This window comes from Apis florea, unplaced genomic scaffold (assembly GCF_048593485.1).
Source record: "Apis florea isolate Af1SG1 unplaced genomic scaffold, ASM4859348v1 contig_2190_pilon, whole genome shotgun sequence".
Taxonomy (NCBI): Eukaryota; Metazoa; Arthropoda; class Insecta; order Hymenoptera; family Apidae; genus Apis; species Apis florea.
The window spans coordinates 1,664,637-1,680,695 of NW_028256541.1; the positions used below are offsets into that span (position 1 = coordinate 1,664,637).

At 29.5% G+C, this 16,059-nt stretch overlaps 1 protein-coding gene and 1 long non-coding RNA gene across 4 annotated transcripts in view; one reads left to right on the forward strand and one right to left on the reverse strand.

Moving 5' to 3' along the window:
• Positions 1-16,059, forward strand: part of LOC100865762 (uncharacterized) — a 45,333-nt gene that overhangs the window by 19,835 nt on the left and 9,439 nt on the right. For all 3 annotated transcript variants that reach the window (XM_012495532.3, XM_031914979.2, XM_086916258.1), the window contains exon 2: positions 7,178-7,441. In XM_012495532.3, the coding sequence (XP_012350986.1) occupies positions 7,279-7,441 (163 nt within the window). In that variant the 5' untranslated portion in view covers positions 7,178-7,278. The remainder of the gene's footprint in view (positions 1-7,177; positions 7,442-16,059) is intronic.
• On the reverse strand, positions 696-3,880 carry LOC147658547 (uncharacterized). The gene is made up of 2 exons (XR_015294851.1): positions 3,668-3,880; positions 696-922 (listed from the first exon to the last, which is right to left on the reverse strand). It is a non-coding gene; the product is annotated as an uncharacterized LOC147658547 (long non-coding RNA).

Here is a 16,059-nt window from a genome sequence, read left to right on the forward strand (position 1 = left end):
ATGAAAGTTACAGTACATTTCTTCTTCTCGTTTTAATATAATCGTGATATGAACACAGAGAAATTTAATGATTTGTGATGATACGATTTGAAACTGATATACTTTTTTTACATTTTTAAATTTTGCGCTTTCACTTTAAATGATTACTCAGATAACGTTGTGCGACAACAATTTTTTCAGAAGTACATATTCTTGAACAGATTTTTAAATTGGAATGAAAAAAAAAAATATGAAAAGATTAAGAATAAAGATTATTAAACTTCTCTTTCCGTTAATTATATTTCTAATGGAGAAGTACCGTGAAAAGTATCGTAATTTTAATCACATTATTCCTTTTACTTTTTTAATATAATTATTCTCAACTTTTCTGTTTGCAAGATCAAAGATAATATTATTAATTTTTAAATTAATCCAACGTTCGATCAAAATAATTGATTAAAGAAAATTATTTCTTTCGTTTAAGATCAATTTTTTATTATTCATAAAATATTAACATGTAAAATTGTTTAAATCGAAATAAAAAAAAAAGATTATTTCAAACATTAATTCAACCAATATTTCTGAATAAATATCGATGAAATAATAGAGCGAATGGGTGTGTAATGAACGTTTGTGAATGAAAAGTGCGTTGAAATTTATAGTCCCGATATTTCGGCTTAATGAAGGGAATAGAGATACAAAACGAAATAAAGGAGAACGAGATTAATATAATTTAATGATTCAATAACGGGCGCAAATTTGTTCGTTGAAATTTATAATGTATTCGGATAATCTTCCACTTCGTTTGCCATTCACCAATATTTTTATTAACCAAAATTGTTTAATCGCTCGATAAATTGATAAACGTTATCGTTACAATATTATTTCGACGACGAAAAACCACGATTTACTTAGTCCTCAATTTGATTTGACATTACGGCAACTAAAAAAAAAAAACGTTTTATTATTAATAAATAATATGTGTATAATTTTATATTTATGTTCAAGAAAAGAATCTGTGATATTATTTATTATAGGAAAAATTTCTATTTTTATATCCTATTTTGTTGATATTAAAATTATTAACACGTACAATAAGAAATATTTATAAATATTTTATGATTTTAATTGCAATAATTTAATAAAAATAAATAGGGATTAGATGTTGCAATATTAATGTTGCAATCATAAAATATCCTGATATTTTTAAAATATATTGTTGCAAATATAGGTTTTTTGATACGTTTAATTATAATTTATTATATTTACACTTAATTATAACTTAGAAGCAAATATTTAAAATTATACGAATAAATTTTTTCGTCAATTTCGTGTCATTCGATGGTCGAATAGTTATTATGAGTTCATTTTGCGAAAAATTTATGTTTTCAATGCTGTTAAAATTGAAAATGATATTCCTAATGTTAAATTCAAATAATTTACCATTTTTTAATATATAAATCCACAGTCATATCGATGTTTAATTTTTAAAATAATAATACAGATTGTCTCCAATTAACTATATAAAAATTTTGTATGAATTTTGAATTTCTCTTTAAGAGAGCGACATTATTTGCTAAATTGCAGTCTTGCTATATGTTCAGAAAATTTTATTAAAAATAAATAAATCAAATTTTGAGTTTATAGAGCGTAATGAGGTGTACCGTAATTTTTTTTAACGCAAATTTTATCATTTTAAAGAGATGAAAATCAACAAGCATTAGTATTTTTTCGTTCCTTTAAACGTATAAACTTTGTAACGATGGAGCGAAATTTTTAATTTTCAATTATAAAACGCTCTAATCATTTTGTTGTGAAAAATATTTCCAGATGAAATTGTACTCAAAATTGATAAGAAAAAGCGAAACTTTTGATTTCAAAGAGAAAAAAAAAAAAATTGCTCTCACGTTCATACAAACGTTCAATAAAATCACTTTTCGAATATGCTTAATTTTTTCGTAATGGAGGCGAATACTTTTGTATTTCTATACTATACCTCTTATTTAAACATCCTCTTTTTCTTCCTTCAATATTCATTAAAATTTAAATTATAAATAAAATTTAATCAAATAGAATTATATTATATTAATTGATTAATTAATTTTTTTTCCATAAAGAATATTTTCACCTTCCTCTTCTTTCAATATCCATTAAAATTTTCCATCCGAATATCACTCTATCCTCACATATTATTATTATTATTATTATTATATGAAGAATATCTTTGTATTTTCAATTCGCAATGTTCGAGTCAACGAGCATCCATGAAATTTCGTTAAATCTTAACGTCTCTTCCGCGATTACTTTTCTTACGACTGAATTAAATCTCGAGGCGTGTTAAAGATTGCTCGTTAGTCCCTCTTCCAGGATGGTGAGCGAACCGTTTCGCGCAGCCTTTTTGTCCGGCCGAATCGAACGAGCTCATTTTCCAATGAGAAATTTACTGACCAGGAACGAAATGGTAGTCCCTGGCACGTTTCTTCTTCTTCGTCCAATGCATAAAGTTGCAACGAATCGTAGACTCTTTTTGAGAAGGATTTTATTCGTTCAGAGAGAGAATCGAGGAACTACTAGTGATTTGGAACAATTTCGTTTAATATCGTACAATTTTAGAATATTTTTAGTAGTAGTATCCTTGAATCTATTTCATCGATTCGCGCAGCATTCTACTAATTTTTTCAAAAATTCTTAGAAAAAAGATTTAAGGCTGTTTACATTTCTATTTTATTTCATTCGATAGTTTAATTAAATTAATTATTGTAAGATTCCTTATGGAAAGGAAGATTAATGTAAATGTAAATGTGATTGTGATTTATTAAAGAATTATTAAAAGATTGAAATGAGAGAAATCGAGATCTATCTATTCCATCAGACTAATAATTTGCATAATTTGTTTATCATTATTCTATGTATTATTTCTTTTATATTTTCTACGCTGTTTTTTTTTTTTTTTTTTTTTACTTTTATCGACAATGATCCTTGGAAAAGGTGGTATGATCACAAACCAGATTTTCTCACGTTCATGGATAAAGTGGAATTTATGTTTGACGACGAAGGTTCCCGCTATTGTGTCAGAGAGTCAAAGGGAAAAGCTTGTATAATGCAAGAACACGATAGAGGCTTTTGAGGGACAGAATTAGCGATGCTCATATTTACATGCGTACCCTTGTGTAAGAAGGAAGTACACGTGCGTTTAAAAATGTCATCGATCACGGGAACACACATTCTTGAAGTTTCATTAAGTCCTTGTGATTTTAATAAAAATAGTTTTTTATGCTTTTAACACAAAAATAAAATTAAATTAAATTAATATCTTTTACTTCGATCTGTTTCGTCGTTATTTTTCTTGTCATTTTTGTCATTGAAAATAATCGCCATTGTTAGCCATTCTCTATATGCCATCTTCGTTGTTAGGAAAAATAAATTAAATAAAACTCTTAAATAAATTCGTAAACAAATCATATAAAATTTTCCTAACTTTATTTAAATATTTCTTAATTTATATACTTAAGCTATCGAATTTAAAATATTTCAATATATTTTAAAAGATAAAAATATACTGATATTTTGAAAAAAAAAAAAAATTATACTTGAATGAGAAATATTTTTTCTTCTTTTATTTTTTTTTTTTTCTTAATAGGCATAACATGAGATTACAACGAGAGATAGAAACAATAAACAACTTTACCTCTTCATTTTTCATTTGCGATCTAGCCTTCGTAATTTTGAAGATATTTAACACTCGAAAAACTGGTTTTAAAACCGGCCAAGCTCTTAATATTCGTTTCAAAAAGATATTACTATTTAGCAATTATAGAAGGCCTTGCGAATTGTGCCAATACCGATACGCTTCTTCGTTTCGAAATAGCATATAATACATTTTATCTTTAAAAGATTAATTTTCATCCTCCCCTTCCCCCTCCCCTCCCAAAAAAACGAAACCACCAACGCTCGAAAGATAACGAAATCTTCGAAACTTTCAACCGCAGAACAGAAAAAAAGATATTCGCTCGAAATCCTTATCAGATCGAAACACACAAGTACCTTCTCTATCTAGATAACGGCCCCGAACTGGACATTTCGCCCGAAACAACTAAGAGACAGATAAGACGACGCGACGTTGATGCTTTCGAGAAAATCGAGGGAATATTCTGTCACGAACGTATACACACACACACACGCACACAAACACACGCATATAGGCGCGTCGGTGTTGGCCATCGGCCATTCCATTTATATTCCCCGGCGCGTTTCTCAACACCGAGATAATATTCGCCGGTTCAAACATCGTTGTGCGATGCCTCTCTTGTTCGCTCGTCGATACGCAATTTTGCAGAGCGGCCGGGTCGAGAGAGTGATTCATCGGACATTGTTTATCTTGCAGCCTTTATCCTAGACTGCATGTCTCTGGAAAGCGTGGAAAGCCCGTGAAGATAGACGTAGAAGCGTTGCTCTCTCTGTTGACTCTGTTTGTCGAAATAATAGAATTTCCGGCGGATTGATAATGTTCCTTCCAGCTTGATAGGCAGGCAGTTCGAGCTCGACCATGAGTTGCGCTTCGATTTGATTTTGCTAACAATTGAGGAATTCATTGGAAAACTATATATATATTTAGATTAGATATTTATCTGAAATAATGAATAAAGATTAATAAATGAAAGCAAGTGATGCATCACTTGTATTATATCGATGCGATACGATAAACAATATGTTCCCATTGATAGAAGAAAGTAAAATATGACTTGAGAAGTATGTGTATCGATAAGTAAAGGTAGTAATCTTCGAGCAACGTGACGTTAGATTGTTTATGGCGAAACAACGTGAAGACTATGTATGAAGATTATTAACGTTTGTTGTTTAATATGTTATCATAATTCGTATACTATTTAACAAAGTAATTCATGTTGGAATGCATGATTATTAACACTTCAACGTATAACCTAATGCATAGTTCTAATCTATATCTATCTCGAGGAACATTACATAACGAACAATGATAATCGTTTTCTCAACTTTATCTAATTTCATTATCAATTTAATATATATTTTATCTTCTTGAAAACGTGCCTGCTATTTAATCGTATAATACACGCTAATTAAAGCTTCGTGCTTACATTTAATAGCGCAGTATACAACGTGTCTTTGAAAAGTAAAAAAGGAATAAGATTTTTTTTTTCGTTTGAGAGTTATTTCTTGATTAAGATACGAATGAATTAAAAAGTATTATATTTTATACGCGAGAATGAACAAAATTTCTTGACTTCTTGACGTAAATGTTCAATCTCGATTATTTCAAAAATAAATATTTCATAATCGATAAAACCTTTATTCCGCATTTTCACATGCAGAGTTAACCATTTATCTCGACAATTTATTTATATTTCAATTTCAAATACGATTTAGTCGAAGCTCAAACGAAAAATTCTTCTTTTTTTTTTTTTCGATTTATTTATCACACGATATCATCATGATCGTTATATAATCTCAAAGGCATAAGTATAATATATTTAACAATAAAGAAACCTAAAGAATCGATAAATTTTAATCGAAAAATCATTGAATTTTCGTTTCGAAAGAAAAATATTCTGGGCTCGTTGAAAAAAATACAATCGATTATTTTAACTTTCGTGTGAGAAAAGAGAATAGAAAATTTATTATCTTGCCGTAAGATCCTCGATCGTCCTAACATTCAAACAAAATGCTCTATGTATACTTTAATCACAACCTCGTGTCATATAACCATTGCTCTTCGTTTGGAGTCGTCAAACCAACACGTTTTCTTATGGAATGATAATATTTCCCGTTCGACGATAAGTAAGCCTGCTGTCTATCTATTTGACTCGTTCGACTTTGATTCCGCTCTCATGAGTCGTGATATGGCTTTATTCGCCCGTGTCATTTACGAGATTGCACGACTACCAAGAAATCATCGCTCAAGGAATCTTTCCGCAGTAAACCACGATGTCGAGGCAGAACAGAAGAAGAAGAAGAAGAAGAAGAAAGAGAGAGAGAAGCTATCAATAATGATCATTGCGATGGAATTTTTGCGCGTAGCTAAGAATTGCAAACAAAACGAATGACTCGATGAGTCAGGCATTCGGTGACAGCGAGTGTAGAAAAACTGGCGTGGAAAAATTGTTGGATAAAACAAATTGTGTAAAACCCTTCTTTTTTTTTTTTTTTGCCTGATTCTGCGCTTTCGAGATCTGACAAATTGAGATTTTTTTTTTTTTAGTATTATTCGTGATGCGCTATATTTTCAGCACATATTTAATATTTTTTCTTTTGTTTTTCGCGTATTCGAATGATTATCGATCAATGTTTTATAAGAAGAGATATTTAACGTAATCAATTTCTTGCAAAGTGAAAAATTTTATCTTACAATCATATAATGATAAATCTCGTGTGTTTCGATTCAAAGTTTTATTTTCATTTTCGAATTTCTCTTATTATAGATTTAGATTGTTTGATCGATAGAACAATCATCTGGAAGATCTGACGATTTATTTCCAAATCTTATTGATGTTTATTAAATCTTTTATTAATTCTTTTTATTCTCCCATTTTAATTCGATCAAATTATTAAAATTCATCTATCGTTTTATATCAAAGAAACAATTTCCATACGTGTTAAGAGGTTCCAAAAAAGAAAAAAGAAAAAAAGAACTCGTCATTTTCCATCGATATCTAATTTTGGTTTTGCTTTATTTTTGGAACGGCCATGTTAACATCGCTTTCACCACATGTATCATATTTTCCTAGAATAGTTACGCGGCTGAATAATCTGTTAAGAAGATGTTCCAGCATGCTTTCACTGTTCCCGGTATTCGATTTGATTTATAGTTGATGTTTTAATCGAGCCAAGACGCGATCTCGATCGCGATCTCGTTTTGAAAGTTATAAAGATCGTCGTTTCACGATTGGAATAGCATCCTATAATTTATCAAATTTAATGTAATCGCCAATGCAAAATAAAATTTTTACGAATTATACTTTGAATATTTTCTAATTATTATGCGCATATCATTCCGCAAATTTTCTATAAAAATATTCACAGTGTGATAATTAATTAATTTTAATGAACAAAATATTAAATTCAAATTTTTGAAAGTTTTTCGAAATTATGACGATTATATTAGATAAAGTTTTTTCTCCTACGAATTCGGTTCTCCAATATAATTAAACGGATGGTTTTTCAGGGAGCAGACGATCGCTCGAAAATGGGGTTGAAACGACGACGTAACAAAGCAGGGCGCCGATGAAGTGATCAATTTGACCGCGAGCGAGGGTGTGGAAGAAAATGATGACTGCCATGGCCAGATTGCCTTGCAAGCAGACTTCGCCTTCACAACAGCCGCGGGTCAATAATTTCGGTAACAGTCGAAACTGCTATTGGAACATGCAGACCAGGCACCCAGCACCTCCGTACGTGAGGAATCATCAACGACAGACTGATCATACTGGTGAGCCGATCGACGATTTATTATTAACTCTGCCACACGCACCCCTCCCCCAGGGTGAAGGTCGAGGTGTTCACTTTTCACGATCAACCCTTTTTTCTTCCCCCCTTTTCTTTCTTCAACATAGAAATAGTTCATCTGAACCCATCCGGGGAAACTTGATATATAAAAAGACACTTTGAAGAAGCAAGATATTTATATCGTAATTTCTTCCTTCTCCACGAATATCTGCTTCTCCCGACGACACTTATGGCAATGGATTATATTAAGGTCGGCACATGACCCGAGTCGAGGTTTGCTATACTAAAAATGCCACGTAGATGAACGATATTAGTAAGAATATTAATTAACACGATTAATGTATATTATTTTATTCTATTTCTATTATTTCAATACTCTTTAAATTATTATCTACATCAGTTTTTTATTTAACGTTGTAATATTTTTCCATACCCGTTTCGTTCATCTTAAAAATATTTTCTAGACTTTATAAAATATTCAAATTATGTAAATATTATTCGTTTTATTCTTATTATTCAATTTTATATTAATCGAGGATTTAAAAATATTACGAATAATAACGAAATCCTCTTCTCTCGTACATTGTTTAAATCAGTTAAATAATTGATTTGATGACGATTCTCAATTTGCTTCAGGAAAGTTAAATTATTATGAGCTAAAATCTAATTTTTGGATATATAATTTCAATTTGTCTCGAAATTGAGGGCAATGGATTGAGATCTCGATACGAAAAAACAAGGAAGAAACGTTTTAATTAAAAGTTAGTTACAGAACCGAGAATCGATTCTCGAGCAAAGACTTTTGGGATTCATAACTCTTCGTTGCTCACGTCGCGTGCTCCTAACCTTTCTGGCAACGTTACATCCTTGAACGAACCTCGTATCGAGCGGACCATTTTATCCTCACCCTTCACCGTTATCATCATTAATTATCCCTTTTTGCCACACACTCGAACACCCCGTTCCTAAATGATCCTCAACAAGTTACCAGGAATACTTACAGAACCGTCAACAATATCGTCTAATATTTTTCATGTTATGTACAGGGTGTTAATGTACTTAATACACTTATAAGACAGTTTTGAAGGATCGATTCTAGAGGCAAAAACAAACACGAAGTAGAGTGAGAATACTTTGTCTCCGTCATACTTAAATTAAATAAAACCAACGATATTTTCGTGTATCAATTTTTACCTCTTTCTACGAGTATATTAGGAAGTTAATTTCTCGAACATTTTATAATTAGTAATTTTCTTCTTGCAACAATTATTAGTTATTAGTTGTAGAATGAAGTAATAAATTGATATCTAGTTACCTTTTTTTTTTTTATTACATCTCTATTTTATTATTACCATTTTCAATTTTTAAATTATCATAATTCAATATATGATTTGAAATTTTGTACATAACATTTTTTTGATTCTCATTTTTTTTTTTCAATGCAATCTTATTGCAGTTTATTACTCTTCATAACGATGTTTCACGTTTCTTTGCAATTCTATCGATCTTTAAAACAAAACTGTCGATTGAGATCTATGTATATTCATTAAGCTGTAAACGTAAATGAAGTTTATGTTAGAAGAAGCGATAGAGAATTCTATCTCGCTTTATCTAACGTAAATTTCAATTGCTTATAATAAATAATAATATTTCTCTTTTAGAATTGATCTTAGAATTCAATTTAATCGAAACATTTTATAAATTATAAAATATAATTTATTAATATCGTCATATTTATTGCTTGAAAATCCTAACTGTTATTTTTTTTCGCATATTGTTTTTGTATAAATTTTTGCAATTAATATTCGAACAATTGATAAAAGTTAAAGAATGAAAACATAGTGGAAACGACGAAGTTGGTAATTTCTAAAACTTTTCTCATTTTGTTCCGAAGTTTTTCCCCACTTGTCGCGATGAAAATGATGAAAATCGTGTATATACAGTTTCGTGACATCCCTCCTCTTTATGAGGCCACGGGTACACCTTGCGTTTATAGATACTTTCGTGTCATCCGCGCTTTGAGTTTCTGTCGGCTCATCCTTTTTCTTATCTCTGTCCCGTCGCGTTATATTATCACAGGCTGCGGTCTGCCTTTCAAAAGAAAGTCTGTTACCGTGTGTCAAACATATGTCATCGGCTACCACGACTGACGTAAACCTAACAAGTGTGTTGAGATGTTCCAAGTCAGTTTCAGTTTCGAAAGGGACTCTTCGTTTTATGAAAGTCCTTTGACGAAAGAACTGAGTCGATCGAGAAATAACAGAGAATGGACTTCAAAAGGCTTTGGAGAAATAGTTCTATTTTCTAGTCCTTTTTTTCGCTTCGGTTTCAATTACTCTCGTAATTTAGGAAATATTTAAATTAAAAAATGGAAATAAAACGATGATTAAGATTCTTATTTTTATTTCCTTAAAGCATAATTTTACGACCACTTTTAAGAAATTTTTGATAATAATTATGTATAAATATAATTTTAAATAAAACAAATGGTATTTTTTTATAAAACTTTTCTTAAAAACTGATGTTAACATAGAATTAAAATTATTTGATACTGAAATCTTTTAAAAAATATTTAAAATTATATAAATATATATATATGTATGTATATATAAATTTGTATAAGAAAAAGTTTATAGGAATTTAGAAAACTTTAAAATCAATTTGTAATTCAAATTTGAAATGCAAGAAAGATAAGAAAATTCGCGAAGAAAGTTTTGTTGAAATTTTTGTTTTAAAACAATCTGGCCCAGAATTGTTGGTTCTGACTGAAAGTCAAACAGCTTCGCCCACTCTTTTCTTTGTCGTGGAACACGACGTTGATCCACAAACATATATTCAATGCAAACACATAAAGGGAAACAAAACTACATATGCAAAGTAACATTCCCATACGAATGGATAACTAAAAAGGAAACAGCTTGGTTTGAAACGTTAAAAACATTTAAAAGGATTTCCTTTTAACGTTGAAATGTGCATTACACATACATCAAAAAAAGATGAATCATTATTGCATATGCATGTATTCAATATTCATGCATATTTCTAAAAATATCGAAATAATACGATCAGCCACAAAATTAATCGACCACAATTTTTCGAATTATTTTCTATTTATTGTCGAAATATTTATATCTAAACAATCTAATCTGATCTAATTAAATTATCTAAATTTTTATCTAAAGTAAATTTTGAGTTGCAGCCTCTTTCTTTTACTGATGATATGTAATATAATTTATAAAGCCAGGTATTCTTTTTTCCAATCAATAAATCAGAAAAACGATCATACATCTGTGATATCTTATTTTCTTATTTAACATGAATATCTTTCAATATCGTTCTAATAAATAAAATAAAGTATTATATATAATGAATTTTTAAATTTTACCTAAAATGCACATTGAATATAGTCGAACATTTTTTAATTTAATTTAACCGATTATAATCGTTGTTTAAAAATAATTTTAACCAAAAAAAAAAAACCGATCGTTAATCGCCATTACGCTTAATATAAATGTCGACAAATTGTCATTGTTCGTACCTCAACAGCCGGATGTACGTATCGTTAAAAGCATTGGAGCATTTATTTTACATTGCACGCTCGAGAACGCGATTTCGATCCGAAATCGTCGGCGCGTGTTAAAAAGACCGGCGAACTGTCGTTTCCCGCGTTGAAAAAGCTGACGGACTGTCATCGTGGCCGGTGAAAAAAAACGCCAATGGGACGTCACGTCATTGCGAACAGATGCACCGGCGTTCATCTGTGTGTCGTTTCCAGGCAATAGCCATAGAATATTTGCCATGTGTCGCGCATTTACGAATGAAATTTTCAGTTCGAAACGGTTTGCATAAAGTGAAAAAGAAAGAAAGAAAGAACAAATGGATCTGGAAAAATCAACGTATATGCGATGGATATTAGACGGAATATTCACAAGTCACGTGTTTAGAATATGTGTACGGCATTCTTCTCCTAAATGGCGTGCACGATTTCGTCGAGTGTTCCGTATAGCGCGCCAGTTTGCATGGGAACGCGGTTTAAAGTGTTCTACTGGTGGAGAGGACGGTTTTTACCCTTGAAGGGTGGATTATGCGGTCGCGTCACGGTTGGTGAACGTCGCGCCATTTTTTGATTCCGGGTCTAGAAGCTCTCGTTCTACGTATTTTTCATAAAGGAAAACATATTTTGAGAGAATATTTTGTAATTGTGTGAAACGTGTGTCATAATAATAATTATTATTATTATAATTTTTGTTAGCGTTATTTTCATTATTTTTGTTCACAAATAAGTTTTTTTTTTTTTTTTTTTTTTAGATATTTCAGACTGTGATTATATAATGCAAATAAAAACACATCTTCGAATCTATATAAAAGAGATAATTTCCAATTATATTTCTTACTATATCCATAAAATTTATTGTTTTGAAAGAGTGTACTTATTATTTTTTATTATTATCCTGTCTAAAATGAAACGACAATGAATGCTTTCATAAATAATATTTAATAAAATAATAAATTCCTATAAATTCAATGATATAGATTTAACAAGTGAAAGTGACCTATGGTATTAAAAGATAACGAATTTTATTAATCTTAATCAAGGAAAAGCGAATTAACCGATCAACCTCGGCTTGCTTGTACCTTGAACTTAATTATTGAAATTGTTTATTCAATGTCCTTCTGATTTTATTACATTACTATCCACTGTCTATCCACTAAATTTAACTAAAATTTGGAATATGATAGAATAAATCTAAATTTTTATAATAATAATGTAATAATTGTAATTAAATAATTATCATAAATAATCATATATATTAAAAAATTAAAAAAATTCACGACACATCTATTTATATCTCATCAGCGATTACGATCAATTTGGTTCAATCAATATTTTCCTTATGGAAGAGGACGAGTTGTAAAAAGGAACGAGCTGAATTTAAATTGGCACGAAGCAATTTGGCCAATCGATTCCTCCTTGCCCTGTCGTGAACCGAATCGCTTGATTGTTTCGAGGCGAGGGATATTAGCACCCTGAATCGTGTCATCGATCATCAACGTGCGCGAAAATAGGAGATGTCGGATCGTTCGAACGATTTGCCTTCTTCCAGTCCTCCCTTCGACGAGACGCTTTAACCGCGCGTGTAAAGTGCGTACACGTGCACCGCTGTTGCCTCGCCATAGACGTAAGCAAAAAATCGTGGAGAAACAGATGGCAGGTCTGTTAACTCGTCCGCAGATGGGATAACCTTGTGACGTGACATTTTTTTCTACGACGCTTTGGAAATTACGCGTATGATTTTCTAAACTAAATGCACGCGAGGGAAGAGAGAGAAATTTGTTTTTAAAAATATGATACTGTGTCTTAAGTTTGATTTAAAGAATTTATTTTACACTGTTTATATAGTTAATTTTTTCTTTTATACACGTGTAGTTTAGATCAATGGCCACAACAATCGTAGAGATTAATTCTTTTTCGTGTTTCTTTTCATTAAGAAATAGATTTATCAGATATTTTTATATCTGAAATAAAAGTTGATATTAATCTTATGAAAAACAAATTTTAATAACATTTAGTTAGCTTAAACTTACTTCAAAACTTGAAAAGATCTTTTTGTTCGTCGAAACGCAAAATTCAAATTAATTGCAATTAATATCATAAAAAAACTTGGTAAAGGTATATTATATTCAATCGCAAGATGATTAAAGAGAACCGTGCAATGAGATTAAAGAAGATCTAGAATGATCCAGCATGAAAAATTGATTCTCAGTGATAAAAGTCGGTAACGTAATTAGAATGCTATCATGAATTATTTATAACATCCTGGTACAAGCACATCTGGAAGCTTCTTCAATGACGATGCCAGAAAGCTTTTATCCTTCCTAATTTGTCCTTTATTTATATTTATTTCTACCAATTAACCTTGTTACTTTCGTTTATACAATGTGAAAATATTTTTGTTTGCTTTCCATTTTGAGAAAAATTATTATTAAGCTTGTTTACCAGATTTTTTTTTTCTTAATTGCTGGTTGAACAACTTGATCATGAATTATTGCAAACGGTTTCTTATTTATTGGAAAAAAAAAAAAAAAAAAAACTCGTTCTCAATTCGATTTGCTGTTTTGCATTATGTTAATGGTGACCTGTTTTGTCACTTTCATTCCAGTCCTTCTTTCATAATCGATCGATGAATGGCAATGAAATGTTTAGCTTTTACTTTCGAAATTGTTTAGGCACGTTTGAGTTGAAAATTTAGAAGAATTAAATTTGTCGTTTGTTTTTCGTATACGCAATCATTGAAGAGTATCACGATAATTGTGGAATTTTACGAGGTTAATTAAAAATTGAATAAAGCTGGGAATTTTTTCCCCCTCTTTCTATCATATCAATTTCGTATTATTTTATATTTATTACAATTTTCTCACGACATTTTATTTCCATCCACGTGAAAATCTTTTCCATTAGAAATTTAAATTTATTTCCCTCGAATGAAAACATGCAACATTCATTATTTTCACGTTTCTAAAAAATAAGATTTTTTTCAGAAAGAAAATTTAACGATTTTATTAGAAAATTGTTTATAAACTTCTCTGAGTATTTATTATTTATTTTATAAGTTTCATAGAATTTTCTCTTTTTTGTTAATCATAATTAAAGTTATCAATCCACATATAAAACAATTTATTATATTTAATATTTCTTCTTCACGCAGAAAATAAAGTTGAAACAACAAATTTATTATTTTCAGAAAACAAACAGGATAAGAATAAAATTGAAATTATTACAATATGACAATTCTACGTTTTAACTTATATCATTATTAACTTGTTATGCATCATTATTTTACGTGTCTTATTTCCTAGACGATTTTCACGAACACGATTGTATTTGTTGTTCATGATTTCCGGCGAAATCAATGCATAATAGGATGTGCTTGTAACTATCCGGAAATTATATTCAAGTGAAACTATCGGCCAAGTTTTATTCGTGATATTTAGCGTTGTTTTTGAAATAGGTATTACAGTTCGGTTCACAAGTGAAATGCTTCCTCTATGCGATTTCATTTGAAGTCTGCACGTTAGTTGGTGGTTTATTATGTAATATATTATAACTTTAGCAAACTGTGTTGCATCACGTTAATTGCTATAACAATAAATATTCTATATACGTGTCTTGATAATTATAATAATAATAATAAAATAAGATGCAATATTATTCTCAAAAAAAAAAAACATGGTTTCTTTGTTAATGTTAATTCGTTCATTTAATAATTCAATTAGTTTTGATTATTAATTGTAAAATTTAGGGAAAAAGAAATTTAACGATAACCGATGAAATTTAAAGAAAATTTCATTTTACGCATTAAACCAATGTTTCATAATCTCTAACTAAATATTTTAATTTATTTTAGAATTTTATTAGGATATTGCTGTTACATAATGTTAATAAAATATGCCAATATTCTAATTTGAATGTGCTTACTATGCTTTTCACATAACTGTGACATGCTTTAGAGAATACGCATAAGCGCTGAAAAAATATTTTTCAGTATTATGTTGCAGGTGGGAAAAAGTGGGATGTGTCGGGTTACAGATAACATATTTTAGATTCTTCGAGTAAAAGATATAAGATTTTTATATGTAGAGGCATGGAATATAATGTAATTCATTTTTCCGATAAATATTAAATAAATAATTTTAATAACAAATGTTCAGGGATTCAGATTCTATAAATCTTCCAAGTAAATAATTTTGTGAATAAAAATGTCTATTTCGTAGTATTTTCTTGTGCAACTTAATATTATGCGCTCTGATGGAGGATGAATACTGCTATGATTTCTGTGGGAAAATATGATTTGTACGTATAAATAACATATTAATTTTTATCTAAAATACCTAGTTACGAAAGGGTATTATTAAAATGAATTCATACACGGATCGATTACATTTTCTTGAAATTTTTTTAATTCGATATATTTAAAATAATATTTTATTTTAGAAAAATTTTAGTATTATATCTTTTTTATACTTTTTTTTTAGGTATTTTTATATTTCACAGATTCTGTCTTCGTTATTTCCACTAATGATGCTCTTCTTACAATAAATTGCCACTAAAACTGACTAATTAAACTGGAATTGCGCGTACTCTTCGGACTTTGTTCAAGAGCCATTTTCGTCGTAAATATTCGCGAAAGCGGGGCAAGAAAGAACAAACAGAAAGTTATAATATACTATTACTGAATTAATACGACTACTGTACAGAGTTCATTATTTAACGAATTAATAAATTTTGAAATATAATATAGATATCAAGTTTCATTTATTAAAAAAAAAAAAAAAAAATTAAAATTATCGCCCCCTTTGTTTGATTGAAATTTTATTCTCGTTGAGTTGGAAAACGTAATAAAGTAAAATAATAATAATTGTGATATCGCAACAATTAATGATTATTTTAATTATGTAATAATTAATAAGTAATATTTTAATCAATTTTGACGATTACAAATTTGACGTAAATTGAAGCATTTAATAATATTGTATAATTATTATAAAAGTAAATAAATACAAGTGGAAATCAATAAATATTACTTATAGATTTTTCAATAT